The sequence below is a fragment of the Pezoporus flaviventris genome, unplaced genomic scaffold, assembly GCF_033815535.1.
Source record: "Pezoporus flaviventris isolate CSIRO_AGI_PZ_B2104156 unplaced genomic scaffold, CSIRO_AGI_Pfla_v1 ptg000005l, whole genome shotgun sequence".
In the NCBI taxonomy this organism is placed as follows: domain Eukaryota; kingdom Metazoa; phylum Chordata; class Aves; order Psittaciformes; family Psittacidae; genus Pezoporus; species Pezoporus flaviventris.
This window is the reverse complement of record NW_026892553.1, coordinates 19,517,165-19,539,789: the sequence shown is the minus strand read 5'-3', so window position 1 is coordinate 19,539,789 and position 22,625 is coordinate 19,517,165. Positions and strand designations below refer to the sequence as shown.

The following is a 22,625-nucleotide window of genomic DNA, read 5'->3' as shown; positions in this document are numbered from 1 at the left end:
GGGTTTTTCACTTACACAGTTGACACCTCTTGGGGCTGAGCTATTGAAATCAAGTCTCATGCATTGATACTGGCAAAGTCAAGAGTCAGCTGGTGTGCCATAGCACCCTTAAAGAGCTGAGAACCAAAGCACCGATTTCCATATACTTCTCTTTTGAATATATAACTGACACTGGACCATCTGCCACTAACAGCCTGTGTGAAAAAGCCCTTTGGAGAACATATGTGCTGGGACTGTCCATGCACAGATTTACTACCCTTCAACACTGGGTAAGGTGGAGGTTTGTTTCCACAGTAATGTAATACAGGAATACTCATCAACTGGATGCTGCTCCAGTTCTTCATCCCTTTTTGTTCACAAGCACCTACCAGAAACAAAGTCCTTGCAAGAAAACACAAGGCAGCACCTTGCTGTATTCTTGATGGTCACTGGGTTGGTGCTGCAAGTGAAAAGCAAGAGCTTACACTGAAAAGTAAGTTAAAGAACTCAAGTTATGACCATGCCCTCAGCATGCACAAACACTGCAGGTGTTTGTTAGGCCAAATAACTTCCCAACCACACAAACACAATCACCAAAGAGGCTACTGCTAGTTTTGGGACTGCAGTGTGGAGCATTTACCAGAGCACAGCGCAAGGCAGGGATTGGAGACTCCCAGTCAGGTACCATTTAGCATTACAGAAATAAAGCATTGTTCAACTGCAAAGTTTATTTAACAGTGTGCATGTATTTACACAGAGCTGTAACAGACAACAAACAGTATCAGCACAGAGAAAAATCCCAGCATCTTTGCTGTTAGAATGATTGTCTCTGCCAGAGGAAACGGCTATCGTACAAAAATACATCTGTCCTTTTACCTAAGGCACTGCTCTAAAGGCTAAAACAGTTCTACTGCATTCAGAGGCGCAAAGAAGAGAGTAAGAAGGCTCAGTGAGGGCTTCTCATTGCAACTGCAACGTCAAATGTGTTTAGTTCCAGCGAAACCATTTGTGTTTCACCACCGCAAGCACAGCTGCCTCTTGGTGCTTCATGGGAACTGAAGGATCAGCCCATGGGTTAGAGCAGCTAGCCTGTAATCACTTATCCAGTATCCCTCTTGCAGGAACAAGGCTGCTTTCTTACTTTTAGTAGCAATTTGTCAGGAGATGCTTAGTCAATCTCTTCATGCTGTAAAAAAGCAGCCCCGTTGAGGTTAAACATTACTCAATGCAGGCTTTAGGGGAAGGGAAATACATCTGCAGCTTGCAGCCACTGTTATAAAGCTAGAACAGGAACACATCAAATAACTAACATGGACAAAACATGACTTCGGTGGTCTAATACTGTTATGTACACAATAAAATAATACTTCCATAAGTGTAGATAAATAAGGACTTCAAAAGGAAACAGTTGTAAAAGCAGGACATGTTAAACTGCACGATGACAGACATCTCTGGGTACTCAAGGTAATACATTAGTGCACATGCTGTAAAATGTTCTGATGTTTGCCAATAGATTAAAACATATTAGTGATGGTCCAACAATACATTTGGAAACTGCCAATATTTACACACTAGGACATGAGGAATTTAGCATCTCCATTCAAAACTGAAGACCTTCAGTTCTGCAGTTTTAAACAGCACCTGAACCAGTGAGGAAGAGCAGTGTTCTAGGATGCTACAAAGGGAGTTCAGCTTTAACCGCACACTCAATGAGTCTTATTTCATCGAGTGCCAGTTTAGGAAGATGCAAAATGTGGCCAGGATCTAAGCAGAGAGCCTCCAGTGGCACACTGCTGTACATGATAGGAAAACTAAACCAGAGACAGGTTACTGTGAAGGGAAACAAGTGATACTGGAACCAGGAAATCTCTAACACTTAGCTAAATGAATGGAAAAGGAACATCAGCACGAGTTTCCCTGAACCGTTTCAAGGTGCAAAGCAGAGGTCTGGCATCCCTCTCCCTGGTGGTTTTTGTATGGTTTTGCAAACTTGAAGCTGGATAAAGGTAAAGAAGCAGCTTTTCAGAACAAGGCCTTCGGTACTTGGTAACACACTGGGTTACTGAAGTGCAATCAGGTTAGTTCCAGGTCTCTAGTGTGTGGTCACAGTTCTGTCCAAAGAGCAAAGAGAAGAAAACATGTAACCACCATAACTGTGTGCACGCCACATGGTCTATCAGCGCTGTTAGAGGCTACAGCCAGGCAGTGAGCACTGAGCCCCTTGGTTACTTACAGCCCAAAACCACTGCAGTAGCTTTTCCTTTTCCATATATGCATTATGTATCAAACCATATCATGGCTAACCATTTTCAAGTTCATCATTAAAAGGCAATGCTTTCTTTACTAAGAAGTTAATGACTGATCAGAACAAAATGCCATCAGCAGCATCACATTGAATCCAGTTAGTCGTGGCCTCAAGGGAAGTCTCGCTAAGGCTGTGCCCATGGGATGACAAGACGCAGAGTGACAGAGGAGACTCAGGAAACAGTTCAGGCTAGAAAAGTGCTACACTTTAATCAGAGCCAGTGCTACACATCACTGAAAGAAAATGTGGAGAGCAAGTCTTGCTTCTTCAGCTACCATTCATTTCCACTGTCCACACAGTCATTTCTCTCCTGCAAAGAGACCTCCTGCTGTGAGCACGTCCATTTGGGCTTTTGCTCCAACACCAGACAAGTTTAGTCCTACATGAACTAGCTTGCTGAAGCCTCTCTGACATGTTAGGCTGTACTGCATCAGGGTTTGGCTTCTCAAGTACATGTGGCTTCGGACACAGCCCTGCTTCTTTCAGGAAAATCCAGACTATTGTGTGTGCAGCTTTACTGCTCCTCCCAAAACGTAACACAACCGTCTGTGGAATTTAAGGTTGGTGTTACCCCTCCTCAGTGAGGGGAAAGGCTATTCTACAGTAAGTAGAGGACAGCTAATACCTTGCCAGAGACCTTTATAAGACCATGCAGGTCAGCATCATGAAGTTACAGAACATGGCTAGGAGGGGAAAGGTCTTGTCTGTAGAGTTACATCAGACACCTTTCAAACTGTTAGTATCTTCAAAAGTAACATGTGCCATTTAAGATAGATACCTTAGAAACAGCCTAAAATACAACAGATGGGCTTGAGTGCTGGTAGGAGATACAGGAGCTTCACAGGGGCTCAGCTGTGTCTTTGGAAGAGCCTTAATGTCAGGCCTTAGTTGCTGTCTAGACCAAGTCCCTAAAAAGGCATCAGTTGGTGACTCCTTTTGACAGGGTTCCAGTTACAAGCACTAAAGAAAGAGCTTTCCCTCCAGTCTACACAGTGGAAAAAGTGCCTTGAAAATAGGAAGCTGTAGTTAAGGCAAGGAGAGTAAAAAGCAAGGAAGTTAATTACCTAGCCAGAGGAAGAGAGGGAAGTCAGCTTGGATTACCTGATGAAGCATCTATAGGTTTGGTCAACGAATTCACTGCACCATCTTCCTCAAAAGCCAGTTTGGGACTAGAAGGTATTGTAGCAGCATCATTCAAGTTTTGATTACAGTTACCAGCAGAGATGCTGTCCGAGCTCAGTTTGGGTGACTTGGAATGTACCCCAACGTCAATAAACTCCTCAAAAGTCCATGAACTGGCTTTGCCATTAAGGTTCTGAATAAGTCCAGCTGTATGATCAGCTTCCATAACACCCAATTGCACCGAGGCATCCATAACCATTTCTTTCGCAGGATGGCTAGGGAAAAGAAAGAGAAGGGATACTTGGATTATCATCTCTGCATGTTTAACTTTTAGATTGATTTCAGGCCAGCCAATAGCAGCCTGCATGCTTTGCACATCCCTGAATATCCTGAAGGGCAATCCCAGACAAGCTGCCCCACAGGATCTCCCATTCAAGAGCCAATGGGGAAGAACGACTCACCAACACATAGCCACGTTTTACTATGCTGATAGCTTGCAGGTAAGGTCTGGCTCCAGTAATTTCCTATAAGCAAGCCCTGCACCATTAAACCTCTATTATAATAGTGTGATTTTTGACTTTCTGCTCCAGTTAAGACGTTTTAAAAACAAAACTGAGCCTCAGAGGAAAATTTAAAACAGATTCAAAATCTGATCCCAAATCAGAGTGATTCATTTTCATTCATTCTTCAGAAAATCAGGAAAATGGCTTTGTATTGCACCACTGAAGGAATGAGATTCCTTTATCATCACTCAAAAGAGTTCACAATGTCATTTCTAAATCATTAGCATTTAGATAAGCAACTGGGACGAGCATCAGAGGACAGATTTTCCAGTAGTAAATGGAAATGCTTCATGTTCAAAAAGATCAAATTTGGAATACTAAAACCAATCCCAACTATGGGAGGCTTTTATACTGTATCTGGTGTTTCACCACAACTGAAGATGTTCTACAGCTTTCTGTAGCTTATTCTTCCATTTCAGATTTGCCCCCTCCCTCTTGTTTAATGCTTTGTTAACGATAGAGGGGTGCAAAGTTTGAGGCAAGACTACGTACACCACATTTAACTTCAACAGAGGGATGTTTCTTGTGTGATGGAGAACTGCGCTGATGGTAAAGCAGCCACCTACATGGACTCACCTGGCATCCTTCAGTTCAGGAACAAGTAGAGACCTCTCATCACTTTTCAAATCACTTCCATTCATAAACACTTCACTGGCCTTCACCTCAGACACCTCTTGCTCCTCAGACTCTGCAGAGATCAAGCTATGTGCAGTCTCTAAGCAACCCTCTGCCTCCCTCTTGACTTCCTGGAGCAGGTCAATGCCATTCAGCTTTCCTGGAAGTGGGGGGGGGGAAACAAAGAAGAGTTATAAAAGAGCTTCAGTAACAGAATTGCTATTCTAAATGAATAAACCCCAAGTGCCAAATGACCTTTTCCAGCCAAAACTTGAGGCACTTGGCTTCAACAAGCAGCCTCTAACAACATGAAATGTACTGTCCATCTTTAAAAATACACATGTAGAATGAAAGCATGCTGCCTGCATTTCACTCTCAAATCATTGTTGCATTTAATCCTTTTGTGGGTCTCTTGTGGTAGGGAACAGGCAATGATGTACTCTCTGTTCCAGCAGAGCCTCCCTGGCATTACTGGGACATAATGTCTCAGATGGTTACAATGCTATTACACAAGTGACCTTTTAAACATCACTAAGACACTTGAGAGCTACTTATAACTGGCTCTTCAAGTTTCCTTACCTGGTTGATCAGTCTTCTCCAGGCCCAGCTCTTCTTCCTCTTCAAGATCCTCTCCCTCCATAGCCTCTGAGGCCGACTTCCCTTCATTCTGCAACTGAATTGCCAGTGTCACTCGGAATAACACACTACCCTCTAGTGTTTCACAGACAATTCAACCATAGCTCCTGTGCAGGACTAGCCCAAAGGCTAGGAGACACTCAGGTCACCCAGCAACACATGCTCTGCTGAGATAGGGCCTGCAAAGGAACGTGCGGGACCCACTGCCACCTCCTACCCACCAACTGTTCCCGAGCTCCTTTCCCTTCCTTTCCCCAAGGTGTATGCTAAATTGCCTTTCAGTTATATGAAGACTTGGGTCTTTGAATGTCCAGAGAAAACCAGCTACTCCTCAATGTAATATGCACAATTCAACACAAACCTTAGGTCACCACATTAACCACACTATATCCATTAATAACCAGATTTGCTTAACCAATCTGCAACTGCTAATGTCTGATCACATTGTTTTATAAGCCTTAAACAAAAACGCAAAGACTTGGTCAAAACAAGCAAAGCAGAAGAATGTGTGCAATGGGAAGCTACTGAAAAGTCATTTTGGTGCACCAGGACTTTGCACTTCACATGGAAGCCAGTTAGGGTAAGGGTAAGAAAGCAAGACAAGGCAAAGCCTTCTCTGGGAAGTACCTTGGATTCACTTTGATCTGATTTTCGTGTTCTTTTCATTATTTCTTCGATTCTCTGTTAAAAGAGGGAAAAGATTCACAATGACACAGAGAGCTTTAGAGTTCAGCATTCAGGGTTCAGTTTTCAATCACGCATTTTCCTATTTCATACATTTACTACTTTATTCCCCCTTTTTAAAGCTCACAAGCCAGAGCTGGGTTTTTTAACAAGCCCACACTACTTCTATTTAAATTCACTCTAACACCTCAGCCACCAATTCAGGCTGAGGAAGCTCTCTGTGCTTTCGAAGCAGCCGTACCTTTTTCCTTTCAAGCCTTTCCTGCATATTTTGCTGCATAATTCTCTCTCTTTCCAGCCTCTGTCTTTCAGCCTCTTCTTGAGCTTTTGCTTCAGCTTCTTCTCTCTGAAAATGAAGCAAAAAGATGAGAACACCCCATGCACAACTCACTTCCAAGAGTCAAACCCAGAGATTCTGGTTCAACAGAGACAGGAATATCAGACAACCTCTGTTTAATACTCCCATACACTGGAGCTAAATGCCAATTACCCAGCCACTGCCCTGAAATAGTGGTATTACTATGACATTCAGAAACTCATCTGAAAAGGAACATTAGGGGCATAGCTGTATTATGAGTATGCAAATGTTCTGAATGTTGTTGAGCTACTCAAGGCTCCAGCTATGCTGCAGGAGGAAGATTTGTGTCCAAGTGTTCAAGGACAGGCTGGACAGAGACTTGGGCAACATGGTCTAGTGTGAGGCATCCCTGCCCATGGCAGAGGGTTGGAACTGGATGATCTTCAGGTCCTTTCCAACCCAAACCATTCTATGATCTGTCTAAGAAGGATAATTTATAAAGTAACAGGACACTGATTAAACCCTAAATCATAGACTAACTTAAAATTCTTGGCAGTCAAGTATTGCTACCAAGATACTTGGTGCTGAGCATCTTCTGTTCCTTCTACACAGGAAAATCTGTTCCAGTATGGTCAGAAAGACAGAAGCATAGTTAACACTGGATAATTGTTATAAACTTAAACATAAGCTTTTAAAGAAATGTTTAGACACATGTCAATGCCACCCAGCTCTTGAAGCACAAAGAATTTCATTGTAAAACTGCTTTGATTTTCAACATTCATCGCATTTAAAGAAAGTCCACTTGCTGTAAACCAGCTTCCTTCAGTTAGAAGTCTGTAAAGGTACTAGCTGTGGAAGATATTTAGCAACAGGAAAAGCAAACTAGGAAACACCACCCATCTTTCTTTTAAAGGAATGGAGCAAGCCAGATGACTTTCCAGACAGACAACCTCCTTGTAATCCACAGCAGTAAGCTGGTGAAGTGGGCTCAGTACAAACAGTATGTGTGCACCAAATAGCATCCCACATGGCTAGAACACCTTCCTGCTTCTGCCCCATGCTTGAATTTATGAAAGGCTGAAAGAAATATATATCAGATCATATAATCTAGAGCATGGAAATGACTTCAAGACATTCTCAAATCCATCTCAGACAGGATGAACTCTGCTTTACATCATTCCTGACAGAAGATTTGTCAAAACTGTTCTGTGAAAGAGAACCAAAGCCAACCCCCTTGAAAATGCATCAGCAGCTTGTGTGAGGGACACAGCTGGAGTCTACAGATAAGCAGACCTGGTGCTGGAGCTCTGCAAGTTTCTCCTGCTCTTCCTGCTCTTGGCGGATCCTCTCCTCTTCCGCTTGTCTCTGTTGTTCCTCATTAGCCAGTCTCTTCTCTTCCTCCTGCTTGCGCAGCTCCTCCTCCCGTCGTGCTTTGTCCTCGGTTGCTCTCTTGGCCATTTCTTCTTCTCTGATTCTAGTGTTCCCAAGATACAGGTTACCAAGGGGGTATTTATCTCTTGGAAAGCGTGCATGCACATGAGAGAATAGGAAAGCAAAACAGTTTTAAGTTATCCAATCACTAAATACCTACGCAGGGATACTTGCTGGTGTGGATTTACAAATGCCACCATCCAGACCAAAGGAGAAAGCAGAATAACTTGGAAGAAACTATCTCTGAATACATAAATGCTGATGAAGTCGAGGTTGCTCCCATAACAGAAATCTGACTGAGAACTGGACTAAGCAATGACTGTTTAATAAACACCACCAGTATCCATGACATGAATGAAGCTTTTAAACACAAATTTAGTTGTATTTCCTAACAGTTTCTTCTACAGTCTGAATTCCAGAGATACACTGGAGGTGGCCACTGCCTGATCACAGACATATCCGAGACAACATCCATAGCAGACTATATGCAAGCTTATGACAGCTTTATACCCATGAGTGAAACAGACAAAACCCGATGTTCCACCCTGTTCACAGAAGCACTGATTGGCGACTCCTGATCTATAATAAAGTTAGTCAGCACAAAGTTAAAAATTGCTCTTTAACAACTTCAATGCAGTGAGCCAAATACCCACTGATTTATCACCTTGAATTACCTGGCTGCCACATTTCTGATTCAGGTTTTGGATCACTACTATGAGATTTAATGTACATCGAACCTCTGCCCGAGTCCATCAAAGGGAAGTTTAATGCAGAGAGGTTGACTACTTCAAGACAAATGCAAACAAAACAAACACCAGTGGTGTAAAAAGCACATTCTAGTTTTGAAATAAAGGCACCACTGGTGCCTGGAAGGAAAAAGCAGCAGTGGTTTGCACAGGGCCTATGCATTACATGTATACTGAGATACAGATTAACTATACACACAGCAACCTGCCCTACCTCCAACGGTGCTAGCACCTGTGTCTGCTTCATGAACTGCATGAAGGCTTATAGGAACTTGAATTAAAGCTTAGAAAACACACAGCTGGAGTGTCCATTCCAACCACACCCCAGCACTGAAAGCATTCCTTCCTTCTCCCGAAGGATTACCTTTCCTCTTCCTGTCTCTGAACTCTTTCTTGGTCTTCACGCTCTCTTTGCTCCCGTGCCAGACGCCGTTTCTCTGCCAAGATTTTAGCAGCTTCTTCAGCTGTGGTGGTCCCTGCTACTGTTTTGCTACTGGATTCTGCAAGGGTGAAGAGAAACTGCCGTTAGAAAAAGCCCCAGAAACATACAATGAAGATGTTATCACTGTGAGATGAGATCTTTCTTTTGGCCACTTCACTTATCTTTTCAATCAGTGCTCATCACTCAGACAGTATACCCCGTATCTAAAAGCCCACAAGAGCCAAAGGGAGTCCTAAAGAGATACAGAACCACAATATCTCACTGACACTCACATAACAACAACTCATTTCAACTACACTGATCCAGCCATTTGCCAGATGATACAGTTATTCTCCAATTACTACAGTACTTAAAACCATGTTTTTGAAGAGACACGTTTATTCTGTAACACTTACAAACACTTCAGAGAAAACTGAAGAAAATTCTGCACTGGGAAATGCACTTAACTGCCTTCTAATAAAAATGAACACACATGAGCAAATATTTCCTTCTTTGGTTCCATAACAGTATCGTTCATGCCTTTATAGTCGTAGAGCATCTTAGGGTGCAAATAATCACCATTTTATCTGGCCCTGAAGGCACACACTAATGACTTCAGTAATTCCATAGTGCTACACATTTGAGCAACAAATCAATTCCCAATTTACATAGAGATTGAAAGAGCTCCAACCACCAGGTTAGCAGCTATTTGCCCAGGCCTGCTGTTTATGTTTCATCGTGTCCTGCCTGGTGTTATGGTGTCTGAACATCAAAGATACTGTTATAAATTAACATTAGGAAAACAATAAACACATACTCTTGCCATTAGTGGCTCTCAATATATATTGAAAGAACGTTGATTTTTATCAGTTATTCCCACTCTTCAGAAACTGTTTACTGCACAAACTACTGCTGTTTGCAATGTGACTTAAGAACTCACCTGAATGCCCAGAGAATTACCTCTTGCTGTCAGCAGAGCAACAGCATCACAATGTTGGTGAAGACCTGCCTTGCTTCTTTTTAATATTTCACCAACCAGCACATGTGTGTTGGTTTAACACTTACAAAGCCCTCAAGTTAAGGTAATTTTAATGAACAATGACATCAGGGTTTGATCGGTTATTTTCCTTCTGACCTCAAGGCAAATCATTCAAAACACAATGCCATCATTAGGAACTTTAATACCTGAAAAGCTGCTTAAGCCCCACAGACACGTAATCACTGCCTGCAGCTGTAGGGCATTATTACAGAGTAAACCTTCAGTGGCTGAATCCCAGCAGTGTTTTGTGCCTGAACATCCCTCCTGCAGCCCTAGGAAAAGCAGTCCAGCACTAATGGGGTGCAGTCACAGAGCTGTTTTCTACCATTTAGATTTATCCAATGCTGAAAAATCAGCACCTCCCCAGAACACACATTCTGACTTGGGCAAAAATATGGTCACGTTGGTGCAAACAGGAATCAGCCACAAGAGCTCCAAATCTGAACTCAGCTAAAAGGGGCCCTGGTCTTCCTCCCTGAGCAGGAAGGGCCAGTTATAAGAACCATCAGCAGGATTTGCCTAGTCAAGACTTGCATGTGCTTTTCTTCCCATGCTCTGCACCTTCCACTGTTATTTAAAGAGAGGTTTCATTTAGTGTTGCCAGTATAACCATCACGAAATCAAGCTGCCTCTCTCCTCCACTACCATTTGAGGGTCTTGCCAGTTTGGACAAGTCAGTTTTTACAGCAGAGGTCATCTTCTATAGTGCACTTCCACAGGAACCAACGCAGCAGCCCTGGTTGAACACTGCTGCAATCTCAGCTGTATCAAAATTGGCTGACATTTTAAATGTCAGGTTTAATCTGTTTTCCCCCTCCTCAAAATTGAGCCTAAGTAAGACAACTCAATGCTCAACAAGAAGCCTAAAGGTTTTAGGCTTTTAAGTTACAGGGTTATAACATGATAATGATAGCTTGAAATACCTGGTATTGAAAACAACAGAAGAAAATTAGTCACAACTATTCAGAACACCTTGGATATGGAAAGAACAGGAGGCAGAAAGACAAAAGAAAGGGTAGGAAACCTCAGGTCTATGGGGAACCTTCCCATTGCATGTTGACTTTTGAAGCTTTATGGATGTTTTCCATATGGTTACTTCAATAGTGCTTTCATTTCTAAGCACCCCTTGTACAGTCTGTTTCCACAGGGCAGGACATGGGATTTCCCAATATAACTGATATCATGCCTTAAGCATTTTATAGTCAGCTCTATTTCCTTGGCTCCCAGCCATTCCCAATAAGAACTGTCTTTTTCTCAAAGGACCTTTTAGTGATGGAAGCAGAGAGAGGGAAGCAGGTAAGAGAAATGTCTCAGAACAACTGTGAAATGTCCTATTAATTGGATGGAGAGAAGATTCCAACACATTTCAAGGCAAGTCATTTATTCACAATTAATCTAGGAATCATATTCCAAAACCTTCACTACCCCAATACAAAAAAGCGAGGCTCCATGATAGTTTATTACCTATCATCATGCATAAGGTGAGAGCTCATGAAGGAGCACTTCTTATGCTTTAAGTTGAAACAAGCCTTTTAACTCTGAGAGAAGCTGCGAAAGGCTGTGCCAGAAGTGACAACTGCTCCAAGTCACTGAAAAATAAGAAGTGTTTTACTGCAGAACAGCATATTTCAGTTGGAAGACACAAAACCCAGGACACAGACTTGATTGCTGTCTGTCAGCAACAAGCAATCAAGTTCAGTTTGAAGGCGAAGAGATGGTATGAAGGTACAAGTGCACAAAGCTGAAACCAGGTTGATCCTACAGCACTTAGAGACTGATTTACCACATGCCATTCACCGATGTACTCTGACTTCAGAAGCTGCCTGGAATATGGTATTGCAACAACCCACAGGGTAAACTGCCTGCACAGAGGTGTTAAATGAGAATTGGCTTGAAAATTGAAAGAACTTTTAAAGAACAAAGATTTTTGCCTCACTTGGCAATACTGCAGTGTACCAAAACATTCAAAGAGAGAATGAAATCATCTCTATGTTGAAGAACATGCCCACTATTTCCTTATCTTCTGTGTGTCAAAGAAAAAGAGCTTTGCCAGCCCCAGTATGAGTCACTACCAAGATGAGTAGCTTGAGGATTAGCAATAAAATAGAAACAGGTAAACTGGGTTAGTACAGTTCCAGAAGTCAGTGTAGAGGAGACAAGGTGGGGCATCCAAGGAACAAGGATGGACGTTCTTGTTCCAGAACAACTGGAAGTTACAGAAATAGGACATATTGTTATGGAGGTTTCAACCAGCCAATGACATAGATCACAACTGATGTTGCCCCCTCTGAGGCATGCAAGACATTTATCACAGTCACGGAGCACACTGAAGGATGAACAGTCTGACTGCAAAGATAAGTGATGTGACACTGAAGACGGATGTGTGACTTCATACAAACATCCACAGTGGGCTATGACACCCAGGCTTCCTTCTAGAGGAACACATGCTCAAAGAACTGTACCATAAATGAGTTCTTCAGCTGACTAACACCACATCCTGAGCAGTGTCAGGAAGAGCCTCAGAATTAACAGATGACTGCAGCAGCAGAGGAACGCACAACAGGAATGTACATGCAGCAACATGCAGCAAGCATGTGTTCCCACTTACCTGCTGTCTGAAGGATTTCCACCCCCAGTACTGCCCACTGGCTGTAACTTACAGTCCAGAGATCCCTCCTTTTCCTGTTAAGTCTCCCCTAAGTTCTCCAAAGAGAAACCTCATCAGAAGGTTCTCCCAGATTCTGCTCTGAGATAGTAGATGGCAATAGTAGGGACAGAGGCTGTGCTTACTTGTCGTGATGAAGAGGACTAAGAAACTAATTGCTTATTAGGTGTATGTCTCTCCTTAACCTACCATGATAATCTCTGAGTGGGACCTGTGAACTGGCCACTGTTTCCTGAGGCAGCAATGATTATAGGAACCAAGACTGAGGCAGCCTTGTAGCTTTGTGAGAACCAGCTCTGAGCCTGTCATGCACCAGTAGCTGATTTCTCCTCCAAGCAGGTCCTCTACACAAGCAATTTTAACAACTATCAACTGGACCTTTGTGTAGTTAAACCACTGACTTTGCAAACCTAAGCTAGGAGATCCCTCAGCCAGTGTAGTTGAAGTCCAAAAGGCAAACGGGATTTCTGCTTTCCTTAAAATTACAGTGCAAGCAGTAACATTGAAAGCTCCTGCCTTCAATCTCCAAGTGTTCCAACTACTGCACTAAAGCCCACAGCCAAATGTCAACCACATAAAACTATTGTATAATTAGCAATGAACAGCTTCTGCTTAAAGCATCTTTCCTTCCAGTGCTCTGCCTCACAAATGATTTCACCAGTCCTAGCCCACAACAGATGTCTTGAATAAGGTGTCAGTCATGGAGAAACACTCACCTTCTTTGGTCTTTGTGCTAGCTGCTACCACATCCCTGTCCACAGCTGGTGAAACACCTTGCTCTTGTCCTGTTCCTTCTGTGCTCTTATCCTTTGGTTTGCTCTCTGCTTCAGTTTTCTTTTTGGTAATGTTCATGACACCAGGAGTGAGAGGTGGACGTTGGATGGGTGCTGATTTAGAGACTGGACTAGGAGAGGGTGGCCTCTGTTTTGACATGCCAGGGGAAGGTGGGCGAGTCTTCTGCCTGTTGAAATAAGCAGTACTGTTCAGGGCTAACCCACAACTGAGGCCAGAAGTCTACTTTGGTTAGTTTACATCACCTACCTCACTTCTAAATGTAAATCCACCCATAAACCACTGGTGCCTTCCTCATAAAACTCAAATACGGGATTCCAAAATACCCTGGGCACCCAGACTCAATATTCATGGGCCAAGATCAAATCAGGTTTGCAAGCCCTGATGTCTGTTTAACTCCCCATCACCCTGTGATTCCACTCCAAGAACCTTCCTACACTGATAGAGGCAGATGAGTCTATTCAGAAGCTCACGTTTCCCATTGCTTTTACTGCACATACTGGACAGAAAACTGGGTGCATGGTGTCTGCACAGAAGAGACAAAGATTCAAGTAAGAGCTGCAGCCCTACTGCAGAAATCGGACCAAAAATGAGGTGCTCATGTTGTATAACATGGCATTGGTCATCCACATTCCAACAGCACAGCTGTCTTAAGACAGGAAGCAGCCTTCCTTTTGTTCTGGATGCATACCTAACTGTAGAAGGTGATGGAGGACGCTTCACCACATTAGCAGGAGAGGGGGATCTTCTTCGGGCAGACACAGATGGCGAGGGAGGGCGTCTTAAACCAGAACCCGGAGATGGTTTGTCTGTCTCTGATTTCTAAGGTGACACATCGAAACAAAACAATGCTCACTCTCTAGAGCACAGTACAGAGGAGTTGCTACCCCCAAACCCATACAACTTCTCAACAAGATGTACTTTACATTTTCTTTATGTCCCAAAAGACAGACCCAGTCAAATTAAACTCTGGGAGCCATAAGCAGCAAACAGTATGCTTTGGGATACCACAGAGATCAAGGACCATAAAATCCCAACTTGATTTCCATACTGTGTTTCTTTAAGTCATAGAATCCCAGACTGGTCTGGGCTGGAAGGGACCTTAAAGCTCCTCCAGCTCCAAGCCCTGCCACGGGCAGGGACACCTTCCACTGGAGCAGCTTGCTCCAAGCCCCTGTGTCCAACCTGCCCTTGAACACTGCCAGGGATGGGGCAGCCACAGCTTCTCTGGGCACCCTGTGCCAGCGCCTCAGCACCCTCACAGGGAAGAGCTTCTGCCTAAGAGCTCATCTCAGTTTCCCCTCTGGCAGGCTAAAGCCATTCCCTACAGGCCCTTGTCCAAAGCCCCTCTCCAGGTTTCTTGTAACCCCTTTAGGAACTGGAGCTGCTCTAAGGTCTCCCCTTCAGGAGCCTTCTCTTCTCCAGGCTGAACCAGCCCAGCTCTCTCAAATGCTCTGAGTATTTCAGTAAGCAAACAGAGTACTGAAGCAGGAGCCAATCTCGAGCTGTTTTCCCCCCTCCTGATTAATACAAACCTAATTCCTGTGGATTTTCAACAAACCTGGGTTGAATCTGGTGAACTTGCATCAGATGAAGATACAGAGGACTTCAATCTGTCGATGCTACGACTGCGCACGGGCACTTTAGGAGCTGGGACTGGGGAACTGATGGAACTGGCTGAAGCTGAACGAGGACAGAGGTGAGATTCTATAAAAGTTAGGAATTTGACAAGACAAAACGAGAACCAAGTGCACAGCATGAGAACAGGAGAAAAGGAAGAGGGAGAAAGAGAGAAAGAAAGATTGTGTGTGTTAGAAACCATACAGAGAAACACCCCAGGCAGCGCACATTGCAATGGGTCACGGACACAGACACCACCACCACACAATTAGTACTTTGGAAGCAACAGCACCAAGAATCAAACCATTCTGAAAGCAGCAGTCTGGAGTAGATAAAAATAAAATGCTTTTCCAAAACTTGCCTGAATTTGTGTACACCAGTGTTTAGTCTTAGTTAGGCTGCATCTAATCACAAATACTTCTGTTTTAATGGCTTAGCATCCTTCTTTACGAGTTCTTCGTGACAGGTTCAAATGTGAAGCAGGTTTCCCTCAAGGAGGAAATCTTCCTTCTTTCTAATGAGTAAATACTCGAGTAAATCACTGCGATAAAGCAGCATTACATTAGGCATCGGGGCATTGCAACCTTTCCTTGTGAAATAAGCATTTGTGCAACACTGTTCTACTTTCCCTCCCTGATCCCTTTATCACTACCTATGGTTGTGCCCTTTACCCAAGTCAACAAATCAAAACAGGTGGTGTCAAAGAAACCTACTGAGAAGAAAATATCAACCATTAAACTAAAGTACCTTTCCTACCTGAAGTATCTTCACACGTAAGACACTGAAAGCAACTGTACCTTTTAATTACTTTTTCACTAGCATGGCATAGATAAGCATACATAGATGTAAATATAGAGACTGGAGTTTTCTACAGCCTGAATAAATTGTGACAGATGCAGCACTTAACTCTGTAACTTGGAAAAGACATTTTATTTTTATATAGACAGCGTTTGTGCAATAATTGCATTCTGTGTGTGCAGAGCTTGTGCTAAAGCACAGGTACTTTCTACTGAAGTGAAGAAAGTGCCTTTAAGTAAACTGATGAAACCATGAAAGTGATCTTTAATTCAGCAAAAGTGAATAAGTCACATGCTGTCAGTAACAGTGAAAAAGATGGGATTTCCCCACATGACGTGAACTGAACTATTCATGGCAAAATAAAAGTAGCACAGAGATGGGTGTGCAAAAACATGACCACTGACCACAAACCAGTACATGAAAAACTGATGATTACACAAGGGGAGCAGTGCAGAAATGGTCCTTGTTGGTACACCAGGGACAAGTCAAGTGGCATAAGACCAAAAATCAAGAGGGAATAACATACTTCAGAAGAAACAAGCAAAACTGGAATGCAAGTTGTAAGGTAAGAGAGGAGAAAGGACTCCACATTGGTTCCAGATACACATTTACTGGGGCATTATTGCAACCAGTAACAATTATCAGACATGTGGGATGCAGCTAGGGCTTGCCCACGAGGCAAATTCCTGTGTTAGTATTAAGTTGAGCCACAGAGTGGGCTTATCAGCTCAGTTTGAACCACTATAAAATTGCTTGAGCCAACAAGGGCTTCTCTATGATACCTATAGTATCTTCTCCTGCTAGTATACCTCTACTTCGACAGTCAGCATGAGTGAAGCCAGCCTGGGGATCCCTGTTAAGATAACCCCTTTGTCATCCTCCTACAAGAGTTTCTCCACACAAATAAATTTAGGCTTTGCCCTTATTCCTTGGAGCCTCCTGTGAAATTATACACTTGCTTGGGTTTTTTTCCCCCTCTTTCATTTCTTAGCACTGATGTCTGACCAGGATGTCTCAGATTCACCTGAGACTACAACCCAAGTGCTAAAGTCAGCTAAAAAATCAAACCCAACACCAGCATCTGGTTCTCTGCAGATCAGTTAAACTGGCACTGGAGTTTTAAAGCCAGTATTACTCTGTGGCTTTGTAACCTAAACATACAGCATAGCATATGAATTGGTTATTATACTCATCAAAAAAAACCTTGGGTAAGTTGTATTACACATAACCATGTATTAAGTGTCTGATTCACACTGAGGTGTAGCACGGTTAGCAACTATCATGCAAGTTCTTTCAACTGCATAGGACTTTGAGGCTTTGCTGCCCTCCTGTTACCTGAAGGATCCTGTCCATCAGTCGATAATGTAGCAGCACTTTTACTCCTAGCTAAAGAGGCCTGTGTAGGGGCGAGGAGGCGACTGAGTACGCTACTGTCCAGAGGACTGAGTTGGGAGCGACGAGCTAAATGATGGGAACAAACCAAAAAGGATCCAACATGAAATCATATAATGAAAAAGACAAGCAATACAAAGCAAAGGAAGGCTGGGAGCATCGCTGCAAATCATAACAGGTTTGGAAGGAAAATATTGAAGTCATGGAGAGGGAAATCCAAACTGAAAGCACAGCAGGGTTAAACACTGCAATCTTATGTTGCACTTCTTGTCCTTGGCTTGCTTAACACCAACGTGCAAAGACTGGCACATGTACAACAGAGGTGAATGCTGAAGTCAGTCAAAGCACAAGAAGTTTCTGACCCAGCTTTTCAGGGCTATATGCTCTGAATGGCAGGAAAGGCTGCTCTGGCATCATGAACAGTAGACTTGCAAGTCAAAGTGCATGGTTACAGTCAGGCATCGTTTGCACACACAGATTCACACAGACAGCACCCATCACCCTCCCATACAGGAAAGATTCTAAAGCAGAGTATCATTTCCACTGCTGGCAAGGGCTGCTGAAAGGAAGGTTTCAGAATTGTTAACCCAAAGGGAAAAACAAGTTAGAAAAGTTGCTAGTCTTCAGCTTTAGGAAGAGTTCCTAGAAGAGAGGTTATCTGTAACCTAGTGGGGAATACACAGACCAAAGGAGACTGAAGTGAGAACAGGTTCCTTCCTTCACGTGCATGCACAAAGATTAGGCCAGCAGCCGGGACAGAGAAGTTGCTTTTAAACTGAATGATGGAAGAGAGCTTAAAAGCAAAGGTAAGATTTAACTAAGAAGTGTACACAGCAGTGACATTTTTACTCTTATATTTAAACCCATCAGCTTTCAAATACATCTCTCTCAAGCAGAAGACATTTTGCTATCTGCTTACAGTGCCAGTTAACAAACTCTTTGGTCCAAAGGGAGAAATTTATCCTTTACAATTCTATCTTCACCACTGGGTAACTAAAAACCCATTAAAGAGTCCTAAAAACGTAAGAACCAAGGAAACCAGTGAAAGGTAACCTATCCAAGCTTTGCTGTGAATGGCTTTAAAAAGAAGTAGTCAGCTTTAGGAAACAACCACCTGGTTTTTCTTCCTTTTTCACTTTTTCTAGTTCGGGAGAGGACTGGGGTTTACTATTCACTCTATTCAAAGATGTGCTCCTCTTCTTGTCTGTTCCTCCTAGAGACCAAGCGTAAGGAAGATTATTTGTAACAGGACATTTAGATATATGATTCTCTAAACTACCATTCCCAACCTTTGCTTTTGCCAATCTAAACCCACTGCTCTAGCATTATGAACCACTACTTTCTCATGAGTTAAATGGTTTGCCTACCATGTGTCTACTCTCCCCCCACCCTTCCACTCTCCAGAGGAATGCTGCTGCTTTATAGACACAGTTACCCAGTATCTGGCACTGCAATGTGCATAACAATATTTATGCCACAGTGCACTGACTACGTGCACAGCAATGAAAACCTGAGTAAAAACACTTACAATGAAACAGGGACATGGTTTAAAGTTAGAGAATCCCAGACTGGTTTGTGCTGGAAGAGACCTTACAGATCCACCTCCAACCCCTGCCATGGGCAGGGACCCCTTCCACTAGAGCAGCTTGCTCCAAGCCCCTGTGTCCAACCTGGTCTTGAACACTGCCAGGGATGGGGCAGCCACAGCTTCTCTGGGCACCCTGTGCCAGCGCCTCAGCACCCTCACAGGGAAGAGCTTCTGCCTAAGAGCTCATCTCAGTCTCCCCTCGGGCAGGTTAAAGCCATTCCCCTTGGCCTGTCCCTACAGGCCCTTGTCCAAAGCCCCTCTCCAGCTTTCCTGTAGCCCATGTAGGTTTTGGAAGACCTCAAATACCAAACCCCTCAACTTCAAACATCCCATTTATTGCCTCCCAATTCTCAAAACAAACTGGTTTCTAGCACCTTTCTGTTCCACCTGTGCACCTTTGAGTGCTGACTGCTGGGAATGTGGAGGAACTTTGTTATTCAGTCTGTTTAATGAGGCACTTCTCTTTGTGGTACCTGGAAGTGAAAGTGCATTTATTAAGCATGTTGAAAAGCCCAGAAGTCCCCTCCAGCACCTGCCCCACTTCCCTAAGAAACAGAGTCATTAAATCACTTTGTCGTATGAATCCTTCAGAAACAGGAAAACTGGACAGGGGAAGAATTACTCTACATAAAGCATTAATTCTGAGAGTGAATCTTCTGATTTCAGCCATCTTTTACCAACCAGCCATTTCTTCCTCAGTGCCAAGAGCAAGAATCACTCTAACTTGTGGGGTGATCTAAATGACCTCTACATCCTGACCATGTGGACCAGCTGAAGTCCTGTCCAAATATCTTGTCTTTCAGGCCACCTGGGATTTTCTCCTCCAAAGCAAATAAGGATTCAAAGGATTTCAAGTAAATCTGAAGTCAATCCCAATTAGTTCATCATTAGTGACTTTGTTAGCAGCTTCATTTGTATTTTACAGCCCTGTTTCTGACTCATACTCAGAGCTGAACCCTGCAGACACAGGATATATAAATATCATTTGAAATCAAAAGCAGTGACTCAGAGCCCTTGCCAGTATAGATATAGTCACTGATTTCCCTACCAGGCCTACAGAGTAGGAGGACAAGTTTTAACACTGCATCACCTTCCAGCATGAACCAGCAAAATCACTGTGAGCTGGGGCCATGGCAGGGATTCTTCCAGCACACCTCATTGGATCCGAAGCTGCAGATGGGCAGAACACTGCAGTACAGACCTAGGTGAACCTGGTTTTGTATTAAACACCACTTAGCTTGATGATGCGCTGCATCGTTTTGGAGAAAAAAAACCAAAAGCATCTGGGATACGGACGAAATATTTGGGAAGAATCCCCATAAGGAAATCTTAGGCTAAACCAAACTGGTGTGTGCTCATGCAAATAGTCTCTAGCTTTCTTAATAAGTAGATCAGGGCAATTCCTTGTGTTTCCTAATTTCTTTGGGGTTTTATCTGGAGAAGGCAAATTGCCATGATTTATAGAATGTACTGGGATGGGCACAGAGGAGAAGGCAGAGAGAACACGCATACGCAGAGGGTTGGTAAACCAGAGCTCTCATTCTCCACATCCCTGTTTAGTTGTGGGGTGCTGTTTTAAACATGGCAAGCTGCAATCAGGAGCTTCATCTACCCTGAAGCTGCAACTCAAAGTGAGGCTGGAAATCACAGAAAGTGGTAAATGATCTCTAGAGTGCAAAAGCTCCAATAAAAGTAAAGAAATAGATGGCTTCCAGGCCATTTCTATTCCTTGGTAGTCACTGGCACACAGTAACCCACCCAGAATGCTTGTGAGCAGGGGTGTGCACTAACAGTTTGAGTATCAATATGAGATTACACTCATTGGGCTAAGGAATGGTGTCAGAGCTGCATGCTACAGCTGCAGTCATGCTAGACCTACAGGTCACAACAAAACAATCCCCACCCAAAACACTTCCATAGGCATCACGGGTTTTCCTGCATCCTCTATTTGGTTAAGGTACAACTGTAGTATGAAAGTGTGCGTCTACAGAGTACAGGACTGGCACAAGAGAAAGATGTCAAACCCAAGCTGATTTTTAACGTCCCCCAGGCAATCAAATGACTGAAGCTGTCTAACAGAAGGCAGCAAACTTCAGTTTTGTACTATTTCTCTTTTGCTGAGATTTCAGGGTGTGATTTGAGGCATGCAACCCCCTAAAGATGATGTGAAATGATTCACGGATCAATATTTCACCCGAATTTGACTCTAGTAAAACGATTCCAGATATAAAAAGAAAAAGCCAGGAGTCTTTACCGTTGCTCTTCTCCTTTAACAGAGATTCACATCAACTGGGTCAAAGCCCTCAAGCTGGATTAACAAACTGCATGGAACGCATTTGAGATCAAGACATGAAGTGAGTTACACAGCAAGGGAGGAAGAGGAGCATCACTCCACCTCCTGCCTCCTCCCCAGTAGCAGCTCCCCTGCCACCAGGAGCCAGAGAAGCACTTACTTTGATGAGAAGCGTTTAAAAGCGCTGCGGATGATGACAACCGTTTATCCATGACAGCTTCTGCCTGTTTGAGGTTTGCTGTGGAGGTAGACCGCTTGCTGGCTGTGTGAACAAGTGCTTGCTTTAGCATTGAGCTTCGTACCTCAGGAAGAGCCTTTCACACGTTGCTGGGAGCTCACTGGGGAAGTATCACATCCTGAAAGCCAGCTCCACTTTTGCTCAAGGAGAAGCACACATTATGTGTTTTGATCCAACTAGGGCCAGTTGTAACGGGCACACAAAAGACATTTCAGTGGAGGCATGCCAGGGTTTTGCACATATGTATGAAATACAAATCTTAAACCCTGTGCTCCTAACATATAAAGGCAAAAGCTACTGAGATTGTGTGTTGTTACCAGAGAAAGTAACAACGAAACCTTCATTCCTTCCACGTGGATACGGTAAACCAGTTTTCCAATCACAAGTTAACAAAACCAAACCAACTGCTTTTGGAAGGATAAAGGCAAACAGCATTCCTGTTTCTGATTCCTTCTCAAGGGCTGCTGTGAATGTTTTAGAAATTTCCAATTTTTCCCTGTTATCTGATCCATAAGTTCATGTTTTCCATTAATTTTGCAACTCTTTTGGAAAAAAACCCCTGCCACACCAGGCATTAATTGTTCGCTTGTACGTGTATGCACACAGACATATCTCCACACAGAAATCATCTCCCACATGGCACTACAAGCCAGATAAATACCTGCTTTTTAATGTCAAATAATGCACTTTCAGGATGAACACTACTCCAGAGTGTAAAAGCCTTGCAAAAGCATATACCCGTCGCTGTGGGAACTCGATAAGCAGAAAACAGTAATGCACACAAAGTAGGGAGGACGTAGCAGGATAACCACAAGGAATTCCATCCATCAAAAGCAATTAATCAATTTTCCTGGCGCACTGCACAGCAAAGAAGATTAATGTGAACTCATTAGTGCATAAGTACCAAAGGAAAAGCAGCACGACTCACCACAGAAGCAGCACCTTTTCCCTTTGGCCAGCATGCTATAGCATCCTTACAGCAAGCACAAGGACACAGGATTGCTATGTACAGCCCTGTCTCTGTATAGTACTTCTGACACCCATACCCAGCCTTCCTGAGCATGGGGCCTCCTGCAGAACCAAGTCAAGTGAAAACCACATTTTGGAGCTGAAGCTACACAAGTGGCAAGCTCTTGGGCAGTGAACAAGAGCCAAACTCCCACGGGACTTATCCCATGGAGAACTGGGGGATCTACCGAACCTAATTAAGAAACAAAGATCTGAGCTTAGCTTACCTTCCCAACACAACAAAAGAGGGCATTTTAGGAATGAAACCTGAGCACTGGGATAACTAAAACAGCCTTGAGAGGTTTTGTACATAACAAAAATCAGCAAGCTCCCAACCCATGGCTATGGGTGCTTTGGAAGGCAAAGACTACCCTCTAGTGTCTGCTCTGAAA

General features: G+C 43.4%; 1 protein-coding gene across 1 annotated transcript in view; it reads right to left on the bottom strand.

The window, feature by feature from the left end:
• Nucleotides 1–687: 687 nt before the first annotated feature.
• The window catches only part of MAP7D3 (MAP7 domain containing 3), a 43,544-nt gene continuing 21,606 nt past the window's right edge, over nucleotides 688–22,625 (bottom strand). Inside the window, exons 7-20 of the mRNA XM_061446261.1 lie at nucleotides 21,148–21,249; nucleotides 19,069–19,167; nucleotides 18,221–18,319; nucleotides 17,050–17,175; nucleotides 14,858–15,003; nucleotides 13,988–14,118; nucleotides 13,221–13,465; nucleotides 8,744–8,879; nucleotides 7,496–7,676; nucleotides 6,146–6,250; nucleotides 5,848–5,901; nucleotides 5,164–5,257; nucleotides 4,546–4,744; nucleotides 688–3,681 (exon numbers count right to left, since the gene is read on the bottom strand). Of these exons, the coding sequence (XP_061302245.1) occupies nucleotides 3,372–3,681; nucleotides 4,546–4,744; nucleotides 5,164–5,257; nucleotides 5,848–5,901; nucleotides 6,146–6,250; nucleotides 7,496–7,676; nucleotides 8,744–8,879; nucleotides 13,221–13,465; nucleotides 13,988–14,118; nucleotides 14,858–15,003; nucleotides 17,050–17,175; nucleotides 18,221–18,319; nucleotides 19,069–19,167; nucleotides 21,148–21,249 (2,027 nt within the window). The 3' untranslated portion in view covers nucleotides 688–3,371. The remainder of the gene's footprint in view (nucleotides 3,682–4,545; nucleotides 4,745–5,163; nucleotides 5,258–5,847; nucleotides 5,902–6,145; nucleotides 6,251–7,495; nucleotides 7,677–8,743; nucleotides 8,880–13,220; nucleotides 13,466–13,987; nucleotides 14,119–14,857; nucleotides 15,004–17,049; nucleotides 17,176–18,220; nucleotides 18,320–19,068; nucleotides 19,168–21,147; nucleotides 21,250–22,625) is intronic.